The 20,804-nt window shown below is 43.7% G+C and overlaps 1 protein-coding gene across 11 annotated transcripts in view; it reads right to left on the bottom strand.

The window, feature by feature from the left end:
- Positions 1–20,804, bottom strand: part of ncor1 (nuclear receptor corepressor 1) — a 288,134-nt gene that overhangs the window by 146,261 nt on the left and 121,069 nt on the right. For all 11 annotated transcript variants that reach the window (XM_052035511.1, XM_052035515.1, XM_052035517.1 and 8 more), the window contains exon 15: positions 3,647–3,777. In XM_052035511.1, the coding sequence (XP_051891471.1) occupies positions 3,647–3,777 (131 nt within the window). The remainder of the gene's footprint in view (positions 1–3,646; positions 3,778–20,804) is intronic.

Here is a 20,804-nt window from a genome sequence, read left to right as displayed (position 1 = left end):
AAAGCAAAGGGTGGTGGTTGAAGGTTGTTTCTCGGAATGGAGACCTGGTGGTGTGTCATGGGGGTCAGTGTTGGGTCCCTTGTTATTCGTTATTTATATAAATGATTTGGATGAGAATGCACAAGGCTTGATCAGTAAGTTTGCGGATGACACGAAATTGGGAGGAGTTGTTGATAGTGAAGAAGATTATCGTAGATCATATCAGTTAGGGTAGTGGGCTGAGGAGTGGCAAATGGATTTCAATACAGATAAGTGCGAGGTTTAACATGCTGGCCTTCATTAGTCAGGGCATTGGGTATAGGAGTTGGGACATTATGTTGTAGTTGTACAAGTTGTTGGTGAGGCTACACTAACAAGATGCTGCAGGAATTGGTGCTGGTACTCTTGCTCCTCACAATATACATTAGTGATTTGGATGATATGACCAAGTGTGATATATTAGAGTGTGCTGGGTGGTAGTATGGGCTGTGCTGAGGATAAAGAGAGTATTCGGGGAGATGGAGACATTAAGTGAATGGGCAAGGCCATGGCAGATGTGGAAAATATGAGGTTGACAAATAAAATAGAAAGGCAGAGTACTTTTTGAATATGATGGTTTAAAAGGGGTTCCAGTTCAGATGGACCTGGATATCACGCAGGTAAAGTGAGCAATTTTAGGAAGCCAAAATGTATACAGGTGACCCCCGCGTTACAGCCATTCAGGTAACAGAAATTCACCCTTACAGAATTCACAAGTCACTACACAAAAATTTGATATGTGGAATAAAATTCATTCTCACGGAATTTATGCGGAAAAAAGAAAATAAACACAAAATTTATATTTTTCAACTCACATTTCTTGATGCATGCACAGACAATGCGGCTTTGCATTGGAGAAAATCGTGATACAGACCATTTTCTCAGAAAGCAACCTCCCCCAGCCCATACCTCAGGGTTGCCTGTATTGAGTTTTATTGCATGAGGATTTGAGTACAAGAGTAAAGACATCTTGCTGCAAATACTGCATCTGGAAAAGCATGCACAGGTCTAATACCATCCCCCCCACCCCCCGACGAAGAATACATCTTCCAGAAGAGTGGAGGACAGCTAATTTTCTTCCTCTATTTAAGAAGGGCAGAAGGGATAAGCCAGGTAATTACAGGTTGATGAGAATACATCAGTGGTAGGGACATTATTAGTTAAAATTCCGATTAATGTATATTTGGAGAGGCAGGGACTGATCAGCGATGACCAACATGGCTTTGTGCAAGGGAAGTCCTTTCTCACTAATTTGATTCAGTTTTTTCAGGTTGATGAAGGCAGGGTGGTAGATGTCATCTATATGGACTTTAGTAAGGATTTAACAAGATCCTGAAAGGTAGGCTAGTCCAGAAGGTTAAGGCACATGGGATCCAAAGCGAGCTGGCTAATTGGATCCAAAATTGGCTTGGCGATGGGAGGCAAAGCATAGTGGTGGAAGGATGTTTTTCTAATTGGAAGTCTGTGACTAGTGGTGTAACACAGGGATCGGTGCTGGGACCGTTGATATGTGTTAACTTGGATGTGAATATAGGAGGTATGATTAGTAAGTTTGTACATGATATGAAAATGGTAGGGCACTAAGAAATGTAAATGAACAGAGGGACCCTGGGGTTCAAGTACATAGTTCCTTGAAAGTGGAAACACAGGTCGATAGGGTAGTAAAGGTGGCGTATGGCATACTTGTCTTTATAGGTGAGGGCACAGAATATAAAGGTTGGGACGTTATGTTGCTAGTTTACAAAATATTAGTTAGAGTGTACTTGGGAGTATTGTGTGCAGTTCTGGTCACCACACTATAGTGATTGCACTGGAGAGAGTGCAGAGGAGATTCACCAGGATGTTGACTGGATTGAAGGATATTAATTATGGGGAGAGATTGGATAGGCTGGCTTGTTTTCACTGGAGTGGAGGTCAAGAGGAGGCCTGACAGAGGTATATAAAATTATAAGAGGCATCCATAGGATAGATGGTCAAAACAGGGGTATCAAAAACAAGGCGGCATAGATTTAAGGTGAAAGGAGAGAGTTGTTAAAGAGGCTTTGAAGGGCAAGATTTTTGTTTACATAGAGTGGTTGATATCTGGATTGAGCTATCAAAGAAGCAATAACTACACGTTAGAGGCATTTAGAAAGACAGTTAAATAAGCAAGGCATAGAAGAAAATGGTCCTAATGTGGGCAAATGGGATTAGTGTAGATGGGCAAAGGGGCCAGTGCAGTTGTGGAGGGGTGAAGGGCCCATTTCTGTGCTGTAGGACGCTGACTCCACAAGCAACACCCATGTTACAGAGGGGGACTGTGTTCCGAGAAATTTTCCATAACGTGAATCCACGTTATCTGCACGTGTTAAGAAACTGAGTAGAAAAAGAATAAATTTTGTTTTTATTTATTTGCCTTTATGTCACATAAGGTCTGTGAAAGTGAATTTTATTCCACACCTCTAATTTTTGGGTAAGTGATTTGTAAATTCTGTAAGGATGAATTTCAGTTAACTGAACATGGTAATGTGTGGGTCGCCTGTATGTGAAATAGAGAGAATGCAGCAAAGGTGTACCAACTTAATTCCTAGGATGGGAATTTGCTCTATAAGATTAAGCAGATTTCCCTGTACTATAGAGATTAGAAGGATGAGAGTTGATGTGTCTGAAATATACAAAGTTCACTTAGAATAGAAGATGTTTCCCTCATTGGGTCACAGTCTCAGAGTGTGGGGTCAGTTATTCAGGACAGAGATTAAAAGAGAATTCCTCACACAGAACCTAATGACCCTTTGGAAATTATTTACTTAAGAAGGCTGTGGAAGTACATATGCCAAGTATATTCAAGACAAAAGTTCTTAGTTTTTTGGATATTTAGAGAATAAAGGATATGGGGTTAGAACAGGAAAATGATGCTGAGGTAAAATGGTGGTGGTACAGGTGAATTGGGCCCAGTGGCACATATCTGCTTCATTTTCTATGTTCAGCTCCTCTTCCAACCCTTTTCCTGTTCACATACTTATCGGAGTACTTTTGGATTCCCTTTTATATTATTTGCCAGTCTTTTCTCATTCTCATTGCATCTATTATTCTATGACTTAATTTGGCAAATTGCATCCAAAGCTGGCTTGGTAATAGGAGACAGAGGGTGATGGTCACGGATGATATTGTGAGAAGCCTGTGACCAGTAGTGTACCTCAGGGATCGATGCTGGGACCCTTACTGTTTGTTATTAAAATTAATGACGTCTTCCTGTCATAAACTGTTTTGTAAATGGTTCATTGGTTATCACCAAATGTAAGAAACATTTCCATGCTCACTGATTTAATGCCTTCACTTCGAATATGATGAGGAAGTGTGCAGAAAGGAGCACTGTCGCAGTATGGGCACACACAAGAAAACAGGAGCGGGAGTAGGCCATTCTGCCCCATCATTTCATGTGATCATGGCTGGTCTATGCTGGCCTTAACTCCATTTCTGTGCCAGTTTCCCATAACCCTTAATTCCTTGATCTTTCAGATATTTATTTATCTCCTCCACAACCCTCAGGGGCAGAGAACTCCACATACCCACTACTCTCAGAGAGAAGATGATTTTATGCACCTCAGTTTTAAATGCTTCTATATGGTACTACGCAGAGTGTCCCTACCTTTGGGGTTCCTCTTTTTCATCCTTTTCTTCCTCCTTCTTCTCGTCTTTCTCTTCTTTCTCTAATTTTTCAACTTTCTCCTCTTCTTTTTCAGCTTCTTTTTCTTCCTGTGAAGGACGAGAAATTTGTTGCTGCAAAAAAAAGACACCCTTTATTAATGACATGCTTAGAAATAAGTATGCAACCTTTCTCAATTGTACCGCTAACTGAAAATACATGTTACTGCAACTTCAATGGAAACATAAGGACTCACTGTGTAGTTGAAACTTTAACTGCTATTTCCAATTTTTAATAATTTTTTTTGAAGGTTTTTATCATAACCTTGAGATCTGTACAACTCTGCTTTGCCCTATGCACCCATAGCAAAAACTTAACCCTTTTCTCACAATTGAAAACCACTTCAAAACTGTATTAAAACAAAGCTTTCCACAGATGCTTCCTGTGTTTCCAGTATTTTCAGTTCAGTTCTTACAATATTCTCTGTAAAGGTATTGGTAATAGTTTAACAGCACCAAGCTAGAGAATTTTAAGAGTTTCAATCAGAAAAGTCTGCTTTGGGACAGTGGACTGGTCTATGTTCAAAGAATCAGCTGCCAGCCTTGATGAGTGTGCCACCACCATTACAGACTTTATCAGCAAGTGTGTTGAGGACTGTGTACCAAAGAAGACAATATGGGTGTTCCCAAACAGGAAACCATGGATGCACTGGGAGATCCACTCCCTACTGAAGGAGAGGACTGCTGCACACAAATCTGGTGATCTTGATCTGTACAAGAAATCGAGGTATGACCTTCGGAAAGCTATCAGGGATGCCAAGAGGCAATACTGTCAGTTATGGCAGGGCTTACATGCCATAACAGGCTACAAGATGAAGTCGGGCTGCATAGCTAACAATAGTGCATCCCTTCAGGATGAACTTAATGCATTCTATGCGCATTTGGAACAGAAGGGAAGTGGATTGTCACCATCCACCCTGACAGTCACCAATGCAGCTGAACCCGTGATCACAGTTGAGGACGTAAGATCAGTCTTCCGGAGAGTGAACACAAGGAAAGCACCTGGCCCAGATGGTGTCCTTGGCCGTGTGCTCAGATCTTGCGCTGATCAGCTGGCAGAAGTATTTGCAGACATATTTAACCTCTCCCTGCTTCAATCTCAGGTTCCCACCTGTTTTAAGAAGACCACTATCATCACGGTACCGAAGAAAAGCCTCAATGACTACTGAGCAGTGGCCTTGACAGCCACCATGATGAAGTGCTTTGAGAGGTTGGTCATGGCACGCATCAACTCTAACAGACAACCTGGACCCATTGCAATTCGCCTATCACCGAAACAGATCTACAGCGGATGCCATCTCCCTGGCCCTACACTCAGCTCTGGAGCATCTGCACAGTAAAGACACCTACATTAGACTATTGTTTATTGACTACAGCTCTGCCTTCAATACAATAATCCCAAGTAAGCTTGTCGCCAAACTCTGAGACCTAGGACTCAACACCTCCCTCTGTAACTGGATCCTTGACTTTCTAACAAACAGACCGCAATCAGTGAGGATAGGCAGCAATACCTCCTGCACGATTATTCTCAATACTGGTGCCTCACAAGGCTGCATCCTCAGCCCTCTACTCTACTCCCTATACACTCATGACTGTGTGGCCAGATTCTGCTCTAACTCCATCTACAAGTTTGCAGATGATACCACCGTTGTCGGCCGTATCTCAGACAGCAATGAGTTGGAGTACAGGAAGGAGATAGGGAGCTTAGTGGAATGGTGTCATGACAACAACCTTTCCCTCAATGTCAACAAAACAAAAGAGCTGGTCATTGACTTCAGGAAAGGGGGTGGTGTACATGCACCTGTCTACATCAATGGTGCTGAGGTCGAGAGGGTTGAGAGCTTCAAGTTCCTGGGTGTGAACATCACCAACAGCCTGTCCTGGTCAAATCACGTAGATGCCACGGCCAAGAAAGCTCACCAGCGCCTCTACTTCCTCAGGAGGCTAAAGAAATTTGGTTTGTCCCCTTTGACTCTCACTAACTCCTACAGATGCACCATAGAAAGCATCCTATCTGGATGTATCATGGCTTGGTACAGCAACTGCTCTGCCCAGGACCGCAAGAAACTGCAGAGAGTTGTGGACACAGCCCAGCGCATCACGGACACCAGCCTCCCCTCCTTGGACTCTGTCTTTACCTCTCATTGTCTTGGTGTAGCAGCCAGCATAATCAAAGACCCCACCCACCTGGGACATTCTCTCTTCTCTCCTCTTCCATCGGGTAGAAGATACAGGAGCCTGAGGGCATGTACCACCAGACTTAAGGACAGCTTCTACTCCACTGTGATAAGACTATTGAATGGTTCCCTTATACAATGAGATGACCTCAAGATCTATCTTGTTCTGACCTTGCCCCTTATTGCACTGCACTTTCTCTGTAGCTGTGACACTTTACTCTGTACTGTTATTGTTTTTACCTGTACTACATTAGTGCACTCTGTATTAACTCAATGTAACTGCACTATGTAATGAATTGACCTGTACGATCGGTTAGTAAGACAAGCTTTTCACTGTACCTCAGTACAAGCGACAATAGTAAACCAATACAATTCCTTTTCTCCCTCAGATGCTACTTGACCTGCTGAGTTCCTCCAGCAGATTTTTTTTGTTTATATTTAGTTGTGTCTGTTTCAGTTTTTATTAATACCTCCTCCAGATTGACAACTTGTTTCCAGTAACCAGTTTTCACCCTGCATCTTGTCTTCCCTTTGCCCTTTCTCCGTAGCTTATCTCTAACTTGATCCAGTTCTGAAGATCTCTGAGCTGAAACATTAACCGTTTCTTATTCCATGGTTGCTGCCTGACTTACCAAGTACTTCTAGTGTTTTCAGTTATTTTGCTTCCAACGCGAGGTTTTATTGGCCAGAATCAAAGCAATGAGATCTTTAATTCATTTAACAGAATTCACGTGTCAATAACAAGGCCAGTGTTTAATTCCCAGCTCCAAATGCCCTCAACTAGCTTGCAGCAAACCATCTTCCTGAAGCACAGAGTTACTGTGTTAAGGAGGGATTTCTAAGATTTGGACCTAGCAATGAAGGGACAGTGATAACTGTCCAAAGTCAGGAAAGTGTGTGACTTTAGGAGACATGATATATGACTGTTGCCCGGTAGCACTCAAATCTATTCTGATGAAGTGCTTTGAGAGGTTGGTCATGGCTAGAATTAACTCCTGCCTGAGCAAGGACCTGGACTCACTGCAATTTGCCTACCACCACAACAGGTCTACAGCGGATGCAATCTCACTGGCTCTCCACTTGGCTTTGGAGCACCTAGACAACTGCAAAACATACGTCAGGCTGCTGTTTATCGATTACAACTTGGTGTTCAACACCATCATCCCCTCAGTAGTAATCAACAAGCTTCAAAACCTGAGCCTCTGTACCTCCCTCTGCAACTGGATCCTTGACTTCCTTATCGGGAGACCACAGTCAGTGCGGATCAGTAGTAACATCTCCTCCTCGCTGACAAACAACACAGGTGCACCTCAAGGATGCGTGGTTAGCTCACTGCTCTACTCTCTCTACACATGACTGTGTGGCTCAGCACAGCTCAAACGCCATCTATAAATTTGCCAATGACACCACTATTGTTGGCAGAATCTCAGATGGCGATAAGGAAGTGTACAGGAGTGAGACAGATCGGCTGGTTGAGTGGTGTCACAACAACAACCTCAACATCAACAACACCACCAGCAAGACCAAGGAATTGATTGTGGACTTCAGGAAGGGGAAGTCGGGAGAACACACACCAGTCCTCATCGAGGGGGTCAGTAGTGGAAAGGGTGAGCAGCTTCAAGTTCCTGGACGTCAACATCTCAGAAGATCTATCCTGGGCCCAACACATTAATGCAACCACAAAGGCGGCACGCCAGCGGCTCTACTTCATTAGGAGTTTGAGGAGATTTGGCATGTCACCAAGGACTCTTGCAAATTTCTACAGATGCACGGTGGAGAGCATTCTGACTGGTTGCATCACCTTCTGGTGTGGAGGCACCAATGCACAGGATCGAAAGGTTCTACAACCCTACAGAGGGTTGTAGACTCAGCCAGCTCCATCATGGGCACAACCCTCCCCGCCATTGAGGACATCTTAAAGAGGCGGCGCCTCAAGAAGGCAGCATCCTCACTACCCAGGACATGCCCTCTTCACGTTATCACTATCAGGGAGAAGGTACAGAGGCTGAAGACCCACACTCAATGTTTCAAGAACAGCTTCTTTGCCTCTGCCATCAGATTTCTGAACAGTCCACGAACACAACCTCATTATTCTTCTTTTGCACTATTTATTTTTGTAACCTATAGTAATTTTATGTCTTGCACTGTACCGCTGCCACAACAAATTTCACAACATAGGTCAGTGCTAATGAACCTGATTCTGACTTATGTCCCCACTGCCCTCATCCTTCTAGATACTGCAGTTTTGGAGGTGGTCAGAGTAACCTTGGCAAGTAACTACAGTGTATTTTGTAAGTGATCACTCTGCTGTCATAGTACCAGTGATGGAGGGATTGAATGCAACATTACTAGCTGGCTGCTTAATCCTGGATCGAGTCGAGATGAGAATATTTAACATGCCTTGTAGGTGGTAGAAAGGCTTCAGAAAGCAAGTCATTCATCGCAAGATACCCATCCCCTGCAAAGCCATGGTATGCAAGTGGCTACTCCAGTTGAGTTTCTAGTCAATTATGACACTAGAATGTTGATGGGCTTGGTGAAGGTAATGCCATTGAACATCAAAGATGGGTGCATCTGACATTTTTGTGCCAGACTTGTTATTTGCCACATTAGAAAATGCTGGCAATACTCAGTAGGTCATACTGCCTGACCTGCAGAATGCTTCCAGCACTTTTGTTTTCATTTCACATTTCCAGTATCTGCAGTTCCGATTTTCAATTCTTGGTTGCATGTGTTCTTGGTCTTGCTCCATGGATTACATTTTCTAAATGAATGCAAATGGAAATGGAATATTGTGCAGTTGTCAGCAAACATCTCCACTTCTGTCTTTATGTAGGTCACTGATGAATCAGCAGGAGATAGTCAAACCTAGGACACTGCCCCGAGGAACTGCTGCAGTGTTAACCTGGGGCTGGTATGACTTGACCTCCAACATCCAAAACTACTTGTCTTTATGCAAGCAATGATTCTAACAAAGCCAATTGGCTTCATTTTTACCAGGGCTTCCTGAATCACACTCGAGTCAAATGCTCCTTTGATGTCAAGGGCAGTCATTTTCATCTCATTTCAAATGGATCAAAGCTGTGATGAGGCCTAAAACCAAGTGCTTCCGGCAAAATCTGGTGAGCAGGTTAATGGTGAGTAAGTGGGTTAGCGATGAGTAAATACAGTTTAAAGCATGTCAACAACATCGTCCATCACTTTACAGATTACTGAAATCAGACTGGGTATATTAGATTGGACTACCCAACATTAGCCTACAGAGTACTTCTGCACTGCTGGGTAGATTCCAGTACTATAACTGCACAGGCAAAGTAGAACATAGAACAGAAGAGCACAGAACAGGCCTTTCAGCCCACAATGTTGTACTGACAAAGGCAATCCCTCCTACCTACAGAATGCCCATATCCCTCTATTTTCCTCTCATTCATGTGCCCACCCAAGCCCCTCTTAAATGCCCCCAATGAATTTGCCTCCACCACCCTATCAAGCAACGCATTCCAGGCATCCACCACTGTCTCAGTAAAAAAAAAACATACCTCTCACAACTGTTCTGAACCTACCCCCTCTCACTTTAAATGCATGCCCTCTGGTATTGGATCGCTCAATAATGGGAAAAAGATATTGCTTGTCCACCCTATCTATGCCCCTCAATTTTATACACCTCCAACTAATCACCCCTCAGCCTCTGCTGCTCCAGAGAAAAGAGCCCAAGTTTGTCCAGCTTCTCCTGATAGCACATACCCTCTAATCCAGGCAGCATCCTAGTAAACCTGCTCTGTACCCTCTCTAAAGCCTCGACATCCTTCCTATAGTGAGGTAAACAGAATTGCATGCAATACTCTAAATGCGGCCTAACCAGAGTTCTACAGAGATGCATCATAACTTCTTGACTCCTCCACTCAATACCTCGATTAATAAATGCAAGCATTCCATAAGCCTTCTTAACCACCCTATCTACCTGTGTAGCCACTCTCAATGAGTCATGGACTTGTACCCAAGGTCTCTCTGCTCTTCAACACTACAGGTATATTAAGAGCAAAAGGATAGTAAGAGACAGAATTGGTCCCCTAGAAGATCAGGGGTCGTATATGTGTGGAGCCTCAGGAGATGGGGGAGGTCTTAAACAGTTTTTTTGCATCAGTATTTACTCAGGAAACTGACATCGTGGATATGGAAGGAAGGGAAACAAGCACTAGTGTCATGGAACGTATAGAGATTAAAAAGGAGGTACTTGATGCCTCACAGCGAATAAAGGTAGATAAACCCCCAGGCCCTGACAAGATATTTCCTCGGACCTTGAGAGAGACTAGTGTAGAAATTGCAGGGGCCCTGGCAGATATATTTAAAATGTCCTTGGCCACGGGTGCGGTGCCGGAGGACTGGAGGATAGCTCATGTTGTTCCATTGTTTAAGAAAGGCTCGAAGAGTAAACCGGGTAATTACAGGCCAGTGAGCCTGACATCAGTAGTAGGTAAATTATTGGAAGGTGTTCTGAGAGATAGGACATATAGGTATTTGGACAGCCAAGGGTTGATTAAGGATAGTCAGCATGGCTTTGTGCATGGCAGATCGTGTTTAATGAATCTTGTGGAGTTTTTTTGAGGAGGTCACTAAGAAAGTAGATGAAGGCAAGGCTGTGGATGTTGTCTACATGGACTTTAAGGCCTTTGACAAGGTCCCACATGGGAGATTAGTTCAGAAGGTTCAGTCAATGGGTATCATGGAAAGGTTGTAAACTGGATTCGAAATTGGCTGAGTGGGAGAAGACAGAGAGTGGTTGTGGATGGTTGTTTCTCAGATTGGAGGCCTGTGACTAGTGGTGTGCCTCAGGGATCTGTGTTGGGGCCATTGTTGTTTGTTGTATATATCAATGATCTAGACGATAATGTGGTAAACTGGATTAGTAAGTTTGCGGATGACACTAAGATTGGAGGTGTAGTGGACAGCGAGGAAGGCTTTCAAAGCTTGCAGAGGGATCTGGACCAAATGGAAAAATGGTCCAGAAAATGGCAGATGGAATTTAATGCAGACAAGTGTGACGTGTTGCATTTTGGAAGGACAAATTAAGGGAGGACATACACAGTAAATGGTAGGGCACTGAGGAGTGCGGAGGAACAAAGGGATCTGGGAGTTCAGATATATAATTCCTTGAAAGTAGAGTCACAGGTAGACAGGGTTGTAAAAAAGGCTTTTGGAATCCTGGCATTTAGAAATCAAAGTATTGAGTATAGGGGTTGGAATGTTTTGGTGAGGTTGTATAAGTCATTGGTGAGACCAAATTTAGAATATTGTGTGCAGTTCTGGTCGCCGAACTACAGGAAAGATGTCAGTCAGATTGAAAGAGTGCAGAGGAGATTTACAAGAATGTTGCCGGGTCTTCAGGATTTGAGTTATAAGGAAAGATTGAGCATGTTAGGACTTTATTCCTTGGAGCGGAGAAGAATGAAGGGAGATATGATAGAGGTTTATAAAATGATGAGGGGCATAGACAGGGTTAATGCAAGTAGGCTCTTTCCACCTAGATTAGGAGAGATAAGTACAAGAGGACATGGCTTTAGGGTGAAAGGGGAAAGGTTTAGGGGGAATATTAGAGGGAACTTCTTCACTCAGAGTGGTGGGAGTGTGGAATGGGCTGCCATCTGATGTGGTAAATGCAGGCTCGCTCTTAACATTTAAGAGTAAATTGGATAGATACATGGACGAGAGAGGTCTGGAGGGGTATGGGCTGGGGTCGGGTAAATGGGACTAGCCGAATAATGTTTCGGCACAGACTAGAAGGGCCGAATGGCCTGTTTTCTGTGCTGTAGTTTTTCTATGGTTCTGTTAAGGGTCTTGCCCTTAGGAGTGTACTGGCTCTTGACATTAGCCCTACCAAGGTGCAACACCTCACATTTATCTGGGTTAAACTCCATCTGCCATTTCTCTGACCACATCTGCAACTAATCTATATTCACACTGTATCCATCGCCAGTCTTCTACACTATTCACAACTCCACCAATTTTGGTATCGTCTGCAAACTTAACAACCCATCCATCAAAATACTCATCCAGGTCATTTATGTACATCACAAACATTACTGCAGCTGTTGCATTGTCTTGTCACATCACCTTTGTTTTATCGTTATTGCCCACAGCCATTTCTTCATAACAGACAAAATGAATTAAATTTGCTAAAGAATGGCTTCTATAATGGCGGGCTCTCTAGGCTTCAGCCTCTCCTGTGGCTCACATGTTGATGCCCATCATCACTGAGAATAGGAAAGCTCTTGGAGCTACTTCCTCCCATTAGCTGTTTAATTGTCCACATCTATTCACAACTAAATGTGGCTGGACTGTAGAACTATGATCTGATCCATCATTAATTGATTAGCTTACGTTTTGTTTATTAGAGAGTCATATAGCATGGAAACAGGCCCTTTGGCCACATCAGCCATCAAGCACCCATTTACACTGACTCTACATTAGTCCCATTTTAATCGTCAACAGATTCGACCACTCACCTACACACCAGGGTAATTTACAGTGGCCAATTTTAACCTAACAACCTGCAGATCTTTGGGACGTGGAAGGAAACTGGAATACCCAGAGGAAACCCACACGGTCATAGAAGAAATGCATAAACGCCACTGAGAGTTAGGATTGAACCCTGGTCACTGAAGTGTGAGAGACCAGCTCTACTAGCTGTGCCACTGTGCTGCTCATTCCATTTGTTAACGTTCGTGCAGCACTGTCAAATACTGAGGCCTGTTTTAAGTACATCTGGTGGTACCCCCTGCATTTCCTTCTGCACGTCCCATTGAACCAGGATTGATCTTCTAAATTTGATGGTAATGGTGGAATGAGAGATATGCCAGACCATGAAATTACTTGTACTGCTTAGAGCCCCATACAGACTTTTGTGTCCAATTTTGCACTGCAGATCTGTTGAGTCTAATACATCAAACACAAAAGCAGTGTTCTCAACAGGACTTTATTTCCATTAATGCTACCACAGACAGATGCATCTGTTACAGGGAGATTGGAGGGTTTATCCTTCTCGACGGTTCACTCACCAACTGCCAAACACCATGGCTGTCAGATATGTCCTTCAGGGCTCAGTGAACAGTGGAGCTACCACGCCACTCTTAGTGATTGACACTACACAAATTACATTCTATGCCCTTGCTGCTCTCAATGCTCCTTCTGAGAATTGTCCAAAGAAACACTGAATATTCAGTTGAGAGAGGAAAGCAGGTTGTGATCAGGAGTCATTTCTCTGAGTCGATGTTGAGGACACTCAGATCTATTTCCTCTCACCTACATATCACCTTTTGGTAGATCTGCATGGAGATGGAACACAACATAGCCAGGGATGGCAATGGAGTGGTCTGGCATGTTGATTGTAAAGTGCAACTATATCTGGCTTTTGCATGACACACCTGCATGCAGCCCTTTCAGATTAGACACCAATCACTCAGATGTCCTTGTGCAACACTTGGCAAAATTGGCTGGGTTGAGCATGATCATGCTTTGCATAAATTCAATGCCCTGTGGCTGTTCAGTTTTATTGTTCTACTTTAACATAGTGCTGAAGACAGTTAAAAGCCAACTACGCTGCTGTTGGTCTGAAGTCAAATCTGGACCAGAGCAGGTAAGGCTGGCAGATTTTGTTCCCGCAAGTGCATTAGATGGGTTTTTAGATCAATCTGGGAGCTTCATAGTCACCATTACTGAGACCAGCATTTTTATTTTACTTCAGATTATTAGAAAAAAAAATTAAATTCAACATTTATGATCCAAGCCTCTGGATTACTCAACAGGGATCATAATCACTACACCACTACTCATACTCCACCAATCAGATTTTTCATTTTAAACAATGACCTTCTACTTAACAACTACAGTTTAGAGTAGGGTAGCATCCAGGGAAATGGGTATAAAGGTGTGTGTAAATATTTGTAACTATACAAACAACTTCAAAAGTACAATTAAGCTCAAGATGATCCCTATATAGGGAACTTAAGCACAAAGTGGCCTATGACTCCATTCTGCACACATCACTGTCCTGGAAACAAATTAAACTCCAGCTATATTCACATATTTCTTGAGTGGGGTTACTTTTTTTTTTAAGAATCTTGATGTCCTGACGTGCTAAAGAAAGTGTAAGCTCTTTATTCAGAGTGCAAAGGGTGCTTGAGCATTTGACTCACTCCTTTCTTTAGTTATTTCATTCCAGTAGCAATGACTGTGGGGTACACAATTTACTCCCATTGCAGTGTTCTTTATCCAATTCACTTCAAGACTGGTTTTGATATCTCGCTCAATAAGATCTTTCAGGTAATAAGAAAAACTCCATAACCTTCAACTGCAGACTCTGAAGATCACTGAGCATGACCAGTAACAGCACATTTGCTCCATGTTTGCAGAGGGTATACATGGTCAATCAGGAGCTGTTTTTGGGGAAGCATGCTGTGTGTGGTGAACCATCCCTCCCACATGGAAGCTGGTCTGGAAGGTTAGAACCCATGGGATCCAGTGTGAGCTAGCCAATTCAATGCAAAATTGGCTTAGTGGATGGAGTTGGTGGGTGGTTGTGGAGGATTGCTTGAAGATTTGAGGCCTGTGACTAGCGGCATGCCACAGAGATCCATGCTGGGTCCACTGTTTGTCATATATATTAATGATTTGGATCAGAATGTAGTTGGCATGGTTACTAAGTTTGCAGAGGACACCAAAACTGGTGGTATAGTGGACAGTGAAGGTTAACCAAGATTGGAATAGAATCAAGATTAACTGGGAAAGTGAGCTAACGAATGGCAGATGGAATTTAACTCTGACAAGTGTGAAGTATTGCATTTTGGGAAGTTAAACCAGGGCAGGTTTTGCACAGTAAATGGTAGGGCCCTGGGGAGTGTTGTAGAACCGAGACTCCCGAGAGGACAAGCACACAGTTCTCTGAAAGTGGCAACACAGATGGACAGGGTACTGAGGAAGGCATTTGGCACACTTGCCTTCGTTGGTCAGGGCACTTACAAGAGTTAGGACATCATATTATAGCTGTACAAAACTCTGGTGAGACCACACCTGGAGCATTGTGTGCAGTTCTGGTTGCCTAGTTACAGGAAGGATGGCATTAAGCTGGAAAGGGTGTAGGAAAGACTCACAAGGATGTTGCTGGGACTAGACAGCTTAAGTTATAAGGAGAGACTGAATAGGCTGGGGCTCCTTTCCCTGGAGGATAGGTGGCTGAGGGGTGACCATATTGAGGTTTATAAAATCACGAGGAACATAGAAAAGATGAATGGTCCTAGTCTTTTTCCTCAATGTAGTGGAGTCTAAAACTAGGGGGCACAGGTATAAGGTGAGAGGGATAACATTTAAAGGGGATCTGAGAGGTAAGTTTTTCATACAGAGGGTGGTGGGTATTTGAAATGAGCTGTCAGAGGAAGTGGTAGAGGCAGGTACAATTACAACATTTAAAAGACAGGTACATGCATAGAAAAGGTTTAGAGGGATATGGGCCAAATGCAGGCAAATGGGACTAGCTTAGGTAGCCACCTTGGTTGGCATGAATGAAATGGGCTGATGGGTCTGTTTCGATGCTGTATAACTATAACTCTATGATGACATTCTCTTGCTCTTCAATGCCCTTGGTATTTTTTTGCTGAAAATAAAGTTCATGTTCTCTTTGAGCCAAATAATGACCAGCAATATTTTAAATAGTTCAATTCCAAACAAAATACTTTCTTCATAATACCATTTTTTTTTTATAAACTGGACACATGCAAGTTTACTCTTCCTGACTGTCACAGGAAGCCGTGAAAGGATACAGGAAGAAAAAAGTTTCAAGAACATGCAGCAAGGTGTTACTAGGGACTACTGGAAATTAGAATTGCATTGTAAACATGGAGATCTCAAATCTCTCTGCAAATTTGAAATGCACTTTTGGGAGCAATTGCAGCATGTGGTAAGGCCAATGTGGGACTGAGTTAAACCCAACAAATTATTTAATATCCTGACAAAATGAATTTGGCCTGAAACGTTAACTGTTTCTTGTTCCACACTTGCAGCCCGACATTGCAGCATTTTCTTTATTTGTTTCATATTTCCAACATCTGCCATTTTACTTTTTACTTCTAATATCCTGTGCAGCAGTAATCAACTACCATTTCAGTGGGAAGAGTTGAGGAAAAGTTGAGGTGTTCCCCCTCAATAACAGGTTTTCCACTTTGGAAGCTGTTGAGGGGTTTGACCTGCAGCGATCAAGCAGCAGTAGCCAGGGCTCTGGCACTGGGACTGGTCCTGCTGCTCAGAAGGGAAGGGAGAAGAGGAAGGCAGTAGTGATAGGGGACTCAATAGTCAGGGAAACAGACAGGAGGTTCTGTGGACGTGAGCAACAACCCTGGATGGTATGTTGCCTCCCAGGTGCCAAGGTCCGAGATGTATCTGATCGGGTCCACATGATTCTTGAGTGGGAGGGAGAACAGCAAGAAGTTGTGGTACATGTTGGTACCAACGACATAGGTAGGAAGAGGGGTGAGGACCTGAAAAGTGAGTTTAGGGAGCTAGGCAGAAGGCTGAAGAACAGGACCTCAAGGGTAGCAATCTCAGGATTGCTGCCAGTGTCACGTGATAGTGAAGGTAAGAACAGAAGGAGATGGCAGATGAATGCGTGGCTGAGGAGTTGGTGCAGGGGGTAAGGTTTTAGATTTTTGGATCATTGGGATCTCTTCTGGGGAAGATGGGACCTGTATAGAGAGGAAGGGTTACACCTGAACCGGAGGGAGGCCAATATCCTTGCAGCCAGGTTTGCTAGGGTGGCTCGGGAGGGTTTAAACTAGTTTGCCAGGGGATGGGAACCGGAGGAGTAGGTCAGAGGAAGAAGGGGATGGGGAAAAGTCAGATCTGACAGGTAGAGAGCCTTTGAGGAAGGAGAAGCAGAGTACAGGCTACAAAAGTAGTAAGGTGGATGGGCTAAAATGCATTTACTTGAATGCGAGAAGCATCAGGAATAAGGCAGATGAACTGAGAGCTTGGATAAGTACATGGGACTACGATATTGTGGCTATCACAGAGACATGGCTGACATCAGGGCAGGAATGGTTATTGAATATTCCTGGTTTTCAGTGTTTTAGAAGGGATGGGGGGGGTGGGGGAAGAAGAGGAGGAGGGGTGGCGATACTGGTCAGGGACACTATTACTGCTGCAGAAAGGGTGGATAATGTAGAAGGATTCTCTCTAGAGTCAATATGGGTGGAAGTTAGGAACAAGAAAGGAGCAGTTACTCTACTGGGAGTACTCTATAGGCCCCCTGGTAGCAGTAGGGATACTGAGGAGCAGATTGGGAGGCAGATTTTGGAAAGATGCGAAAATAACTGGGTTATTATAGTGGGAGACTTCAACTTCCCAAATATCGATTGGCACCTGTTTAGTGCCAAAGGTTTAGACGGGGCGGAGTTTGTTAAGTGTGTACAGGATGGATTCCCGTCACAGTATGTTGACAGGCCGACTAGAGGGAATGCCATATTAGATCTAGTATTAGATAATGAACCAGGTCAGGTGACAGATCTATCGGTGGGTGAGCATTTGGGGGACAGCGACCACTGCTCCATAACCTTTAGCATTGTCATGGACAGGGATAGGAGCAAAGAGGATGGGAAAATATTTAATTGGGGAAAGGCAGATTATGGGGTTATAAGGCGAGAACTTGAGAGTGTAAATTGGGGTGACATTTTTGAGGGGAAATGTACTATAGAGATTTGGTCAATATTCCGGGATCTCTTGCAGGATGTTAGGGATAATTTTGTCCCAGTGAGGCAGAGAAGGAATGGCAGGGTGAAGGAACCATGGGTGACAAGAGAAGTGGAACAACTAGTTAGGAAGAAGGCAGCAGCATACATGAGGTGTAAGCAGCAAGGATCAGATAGGGCTCATGAGGAATATAGTGTAGCAAGGAGGGAACTTAAGAAGAGGCTGAGGAGAGCGAGAAGGGGACATGAAAAGGCTTTGGCGAGTAGAGTTACGAAGAATCCCATGGCTTTATACTCGTATGTGAAGAGCAGAAGGATGGCTAGAGTAAAGGTGGGTCCAATTAAAGACAAAGGTGGGAAGATGTGCCTGGAAGCTGTGGAAGTGGGTGAGGTTCTTAATGAATACTTCTCCAGTATTCACCAAGGAGAGGGGTCTTGATGACGCTGAGGACAGTGTTGGTAAGGGTAATGTTCTAGAGTATGTAGATATCAAGAGAGAGGATGTGTTGGAGTTGTTAGAAAATATTAGGACAGATAAGTCCCCAGGGCCTGACAAAATATTCCCCAGGCTGCTTCATGAGGTGAGGGAGGAGATTGCTGAACCATTGGCTAGGATCTTTGAGTCCTCGTTGTCCACAGGGATGGCACCGGAGGATTGGAGGGTGGCAAATGTTGACCCCTTATTCAAAAAAGTTAGTGGGGATAGTCCAGGGAATTACAGACCAGTAAACCTTACGTCTGTGGTGGGCAAGCTGTTGCAAAGGATTCTAAGAGATAGGATCTATGATCATTTAAGAATCATGGACTGATTAGGGACAGCCAGCATGGATTTGTGAAGGGAAGATCTTGCCTCACTAGCCTGATAAGGTTCTTTGAGGAGGTGACCAGGCAGGTTGATGAGGGTAGTGCAGTAGATGTGGTCTACATGGATTTTACCAAGGCATTTGACAAGGTTCTGCATGGTAGGCCTCTTCAGAAAGTCAGAGGCCAAGGGATCCAGGGAGGCTTGGCCATGTGGATTTAGAATTGGCTTGCCTGTAGAAAGCAGAGGGTTGTGGTGGAGGGAGTGCATTCAGATTGGACGGCTGTGATTAGTGGTGTCCCACAGGGATTGGTCCTGGGACCTCTACTTCTTGTGATATTTATTAATGATTTAGATGAGGGGGTAGAAGGGTGGGTTAACAAGTTTGCAGATGACACAAAGATTGGTGGTGCTGTGGATAGTGTGGAGGGCTGTCGAAGCTTACAGAGGGATATTGATAGGATGCAGAGCTGGACTGACAAGTGGCAGATGGAGTTCAATCCGGAGAAGTGTGAGGTGGTACACTTTGGAAGGACAAACTCCAAGGTGGAATACAAGGTAAATGGCAAGATTCTGGGCAGCATAGAGGAGCAGAGTGATCTGGGGGTTCATATCCACAGATCACTGAAAGTTGCCACACAGGTGGATAGGGTCGTTAAGAAAGCTCATGGGATGTTAGCTTTCATAAGTCGTGGGATCAAGTTTAAGAGCCGCGAAGTAATGATGCAGCTTTACAAAACTCTGGTTAGACCACACTTAGAGTACTGTGTCCATAATGGTCACCTCATTAAAGGAAGGATGTGGAAGCATTGGAAAGGGTGCAGAGGAGATTTATCAGGATGCTGCCTGGATTAGAGACTATGGATTATGAGGAGAGACTAAAGGAGCTAGGGCTTTACTCATTGGAGAGGAGGATGATGAGGGGAGACATGATAGAGGTATACAAAATATTAAGAGGAATAGATAGAGTGGACAGGCAGCGCTTCTTTCCCAGGGCACCAATGCTCAATACAAGAGGGCATGGCTTTAAAGTATTGGGTGGGAAGTTTAAGGGTGATGTCAGAGGGAGGTTTTTCACCCAGAGTGGTTGGTGCATGGAATGCGCTGCCTGGGGTGGTGGTGGAGGCTGATATGTTGGTCGAGTTCAAGAAATTGTTAGATAAGCATATGGAGGAATTTAAAATAGGGGTATATGTGGGAGGAAGGGGTTAGATAGTCTTCGGCGTGGTCTAAAGGTCGGCACAACATGGTGGGCCGAAGGGCCTGTATTGTGCTGTATTGTTCTATGGTTAAAGCATGTTCTGTTAAGGACAAAAGGAAAAGATGGCCAGATTAGGGAACCTTGGATGACAAAGGTTATCAGAGAAAATAAAGAAAGCATGTGAAGGGTATTGGCAACTACAATCAAGTGAGTCCCTTGAGGAATATAGAGGTTATAGGAAAGTACTCAAGGGGGAAAATTAGGAGGACAGAAAGAGGTCATGAAATATCCTTGGCAGGTAAGATCAAGGAGAATCTGGAGTCATTCTACTTGTATTAGCACAAGAGGGTAGCTGGGGAAAGAGTGGGTCCCCTTAGGGATCAATGGGGTAATTTGTGTGTGGAGCCAGGGGATGTGGAAGAGATGTTAAATAAATACTTCTCATCTGTATTCACCAAGAATGACGTGGAAAATTGAGAATTCAGGGAGGGATACAATGATGGACCATGAAAATATTTTAAAAAGTGGAGGTGTTAGATGCCTTGGACACAAAAGGTGGATAAATCCTCAGGACTGGATCAGATCAATCCCAGAATGTTATGGGAAACAAGGTCAGAGATAGCTGCACCCCTGACACAGATTTCTGCATCTTTGTTAGCTAGGCAAGGTACAAAGGAAATGGTCCTTCTTGATTTAATAAGTGCAGCAGTGATAAACCAGGTAAACTACAGGCAGGTGAGCCCCTATGTCAGTGAAAGGGAAAGTAATGGAGACAGGATTTATATTCATTTGGAAAGGTCAGGAATGCTTAAGGACAGTTTTATTAGCTTTGAGTATATCTTGCCTCTCTAATTTGATTTGAATTTTTTTGTTCAGGAGGTAACTAAGGAGACTGATGAAGGCAGGGAAGTAGATTTTGTTTATATGGTCTTTAGTATAGCACTTGACGAGGTCCCCCATGGTAGGCTAGTCCAGAAGATTAAGGCACATGGTATCCAAGGTGAGCTGGCTTATTGGATCCAAAATTGGCTTGGTCATAGGATGCAGAGGATAGTGGCAGAAAGATGATTTTCTGATTGGATGACTAGAGGTGTACCACAGGGATCAATGTTAGAACGTTTGCTATTTGTGGTACATGCTAACGACTTGGAATGTGAACGTAGAAGGTATGATTAGTAGGTTTGTGGATG

This window comes from Pristis pectinata, chromosome 21 (assembly GCF_009764475.1).
Source record: "Pristis pectinata isolate sPriPec2 chromosome 21, sPriPec2.1.pri, whole genome shotgun sequence".
Classification (NCBI taxonomy): Eukaryota; Metazoa; Chordata; class Chondrichthyes; order Rhinopristiformes; family Pristidae; genus Pristis; species Pristis pectinata.
This window is presented reverse-complemented; position numbering and strand designations above follow the sequence as displayed.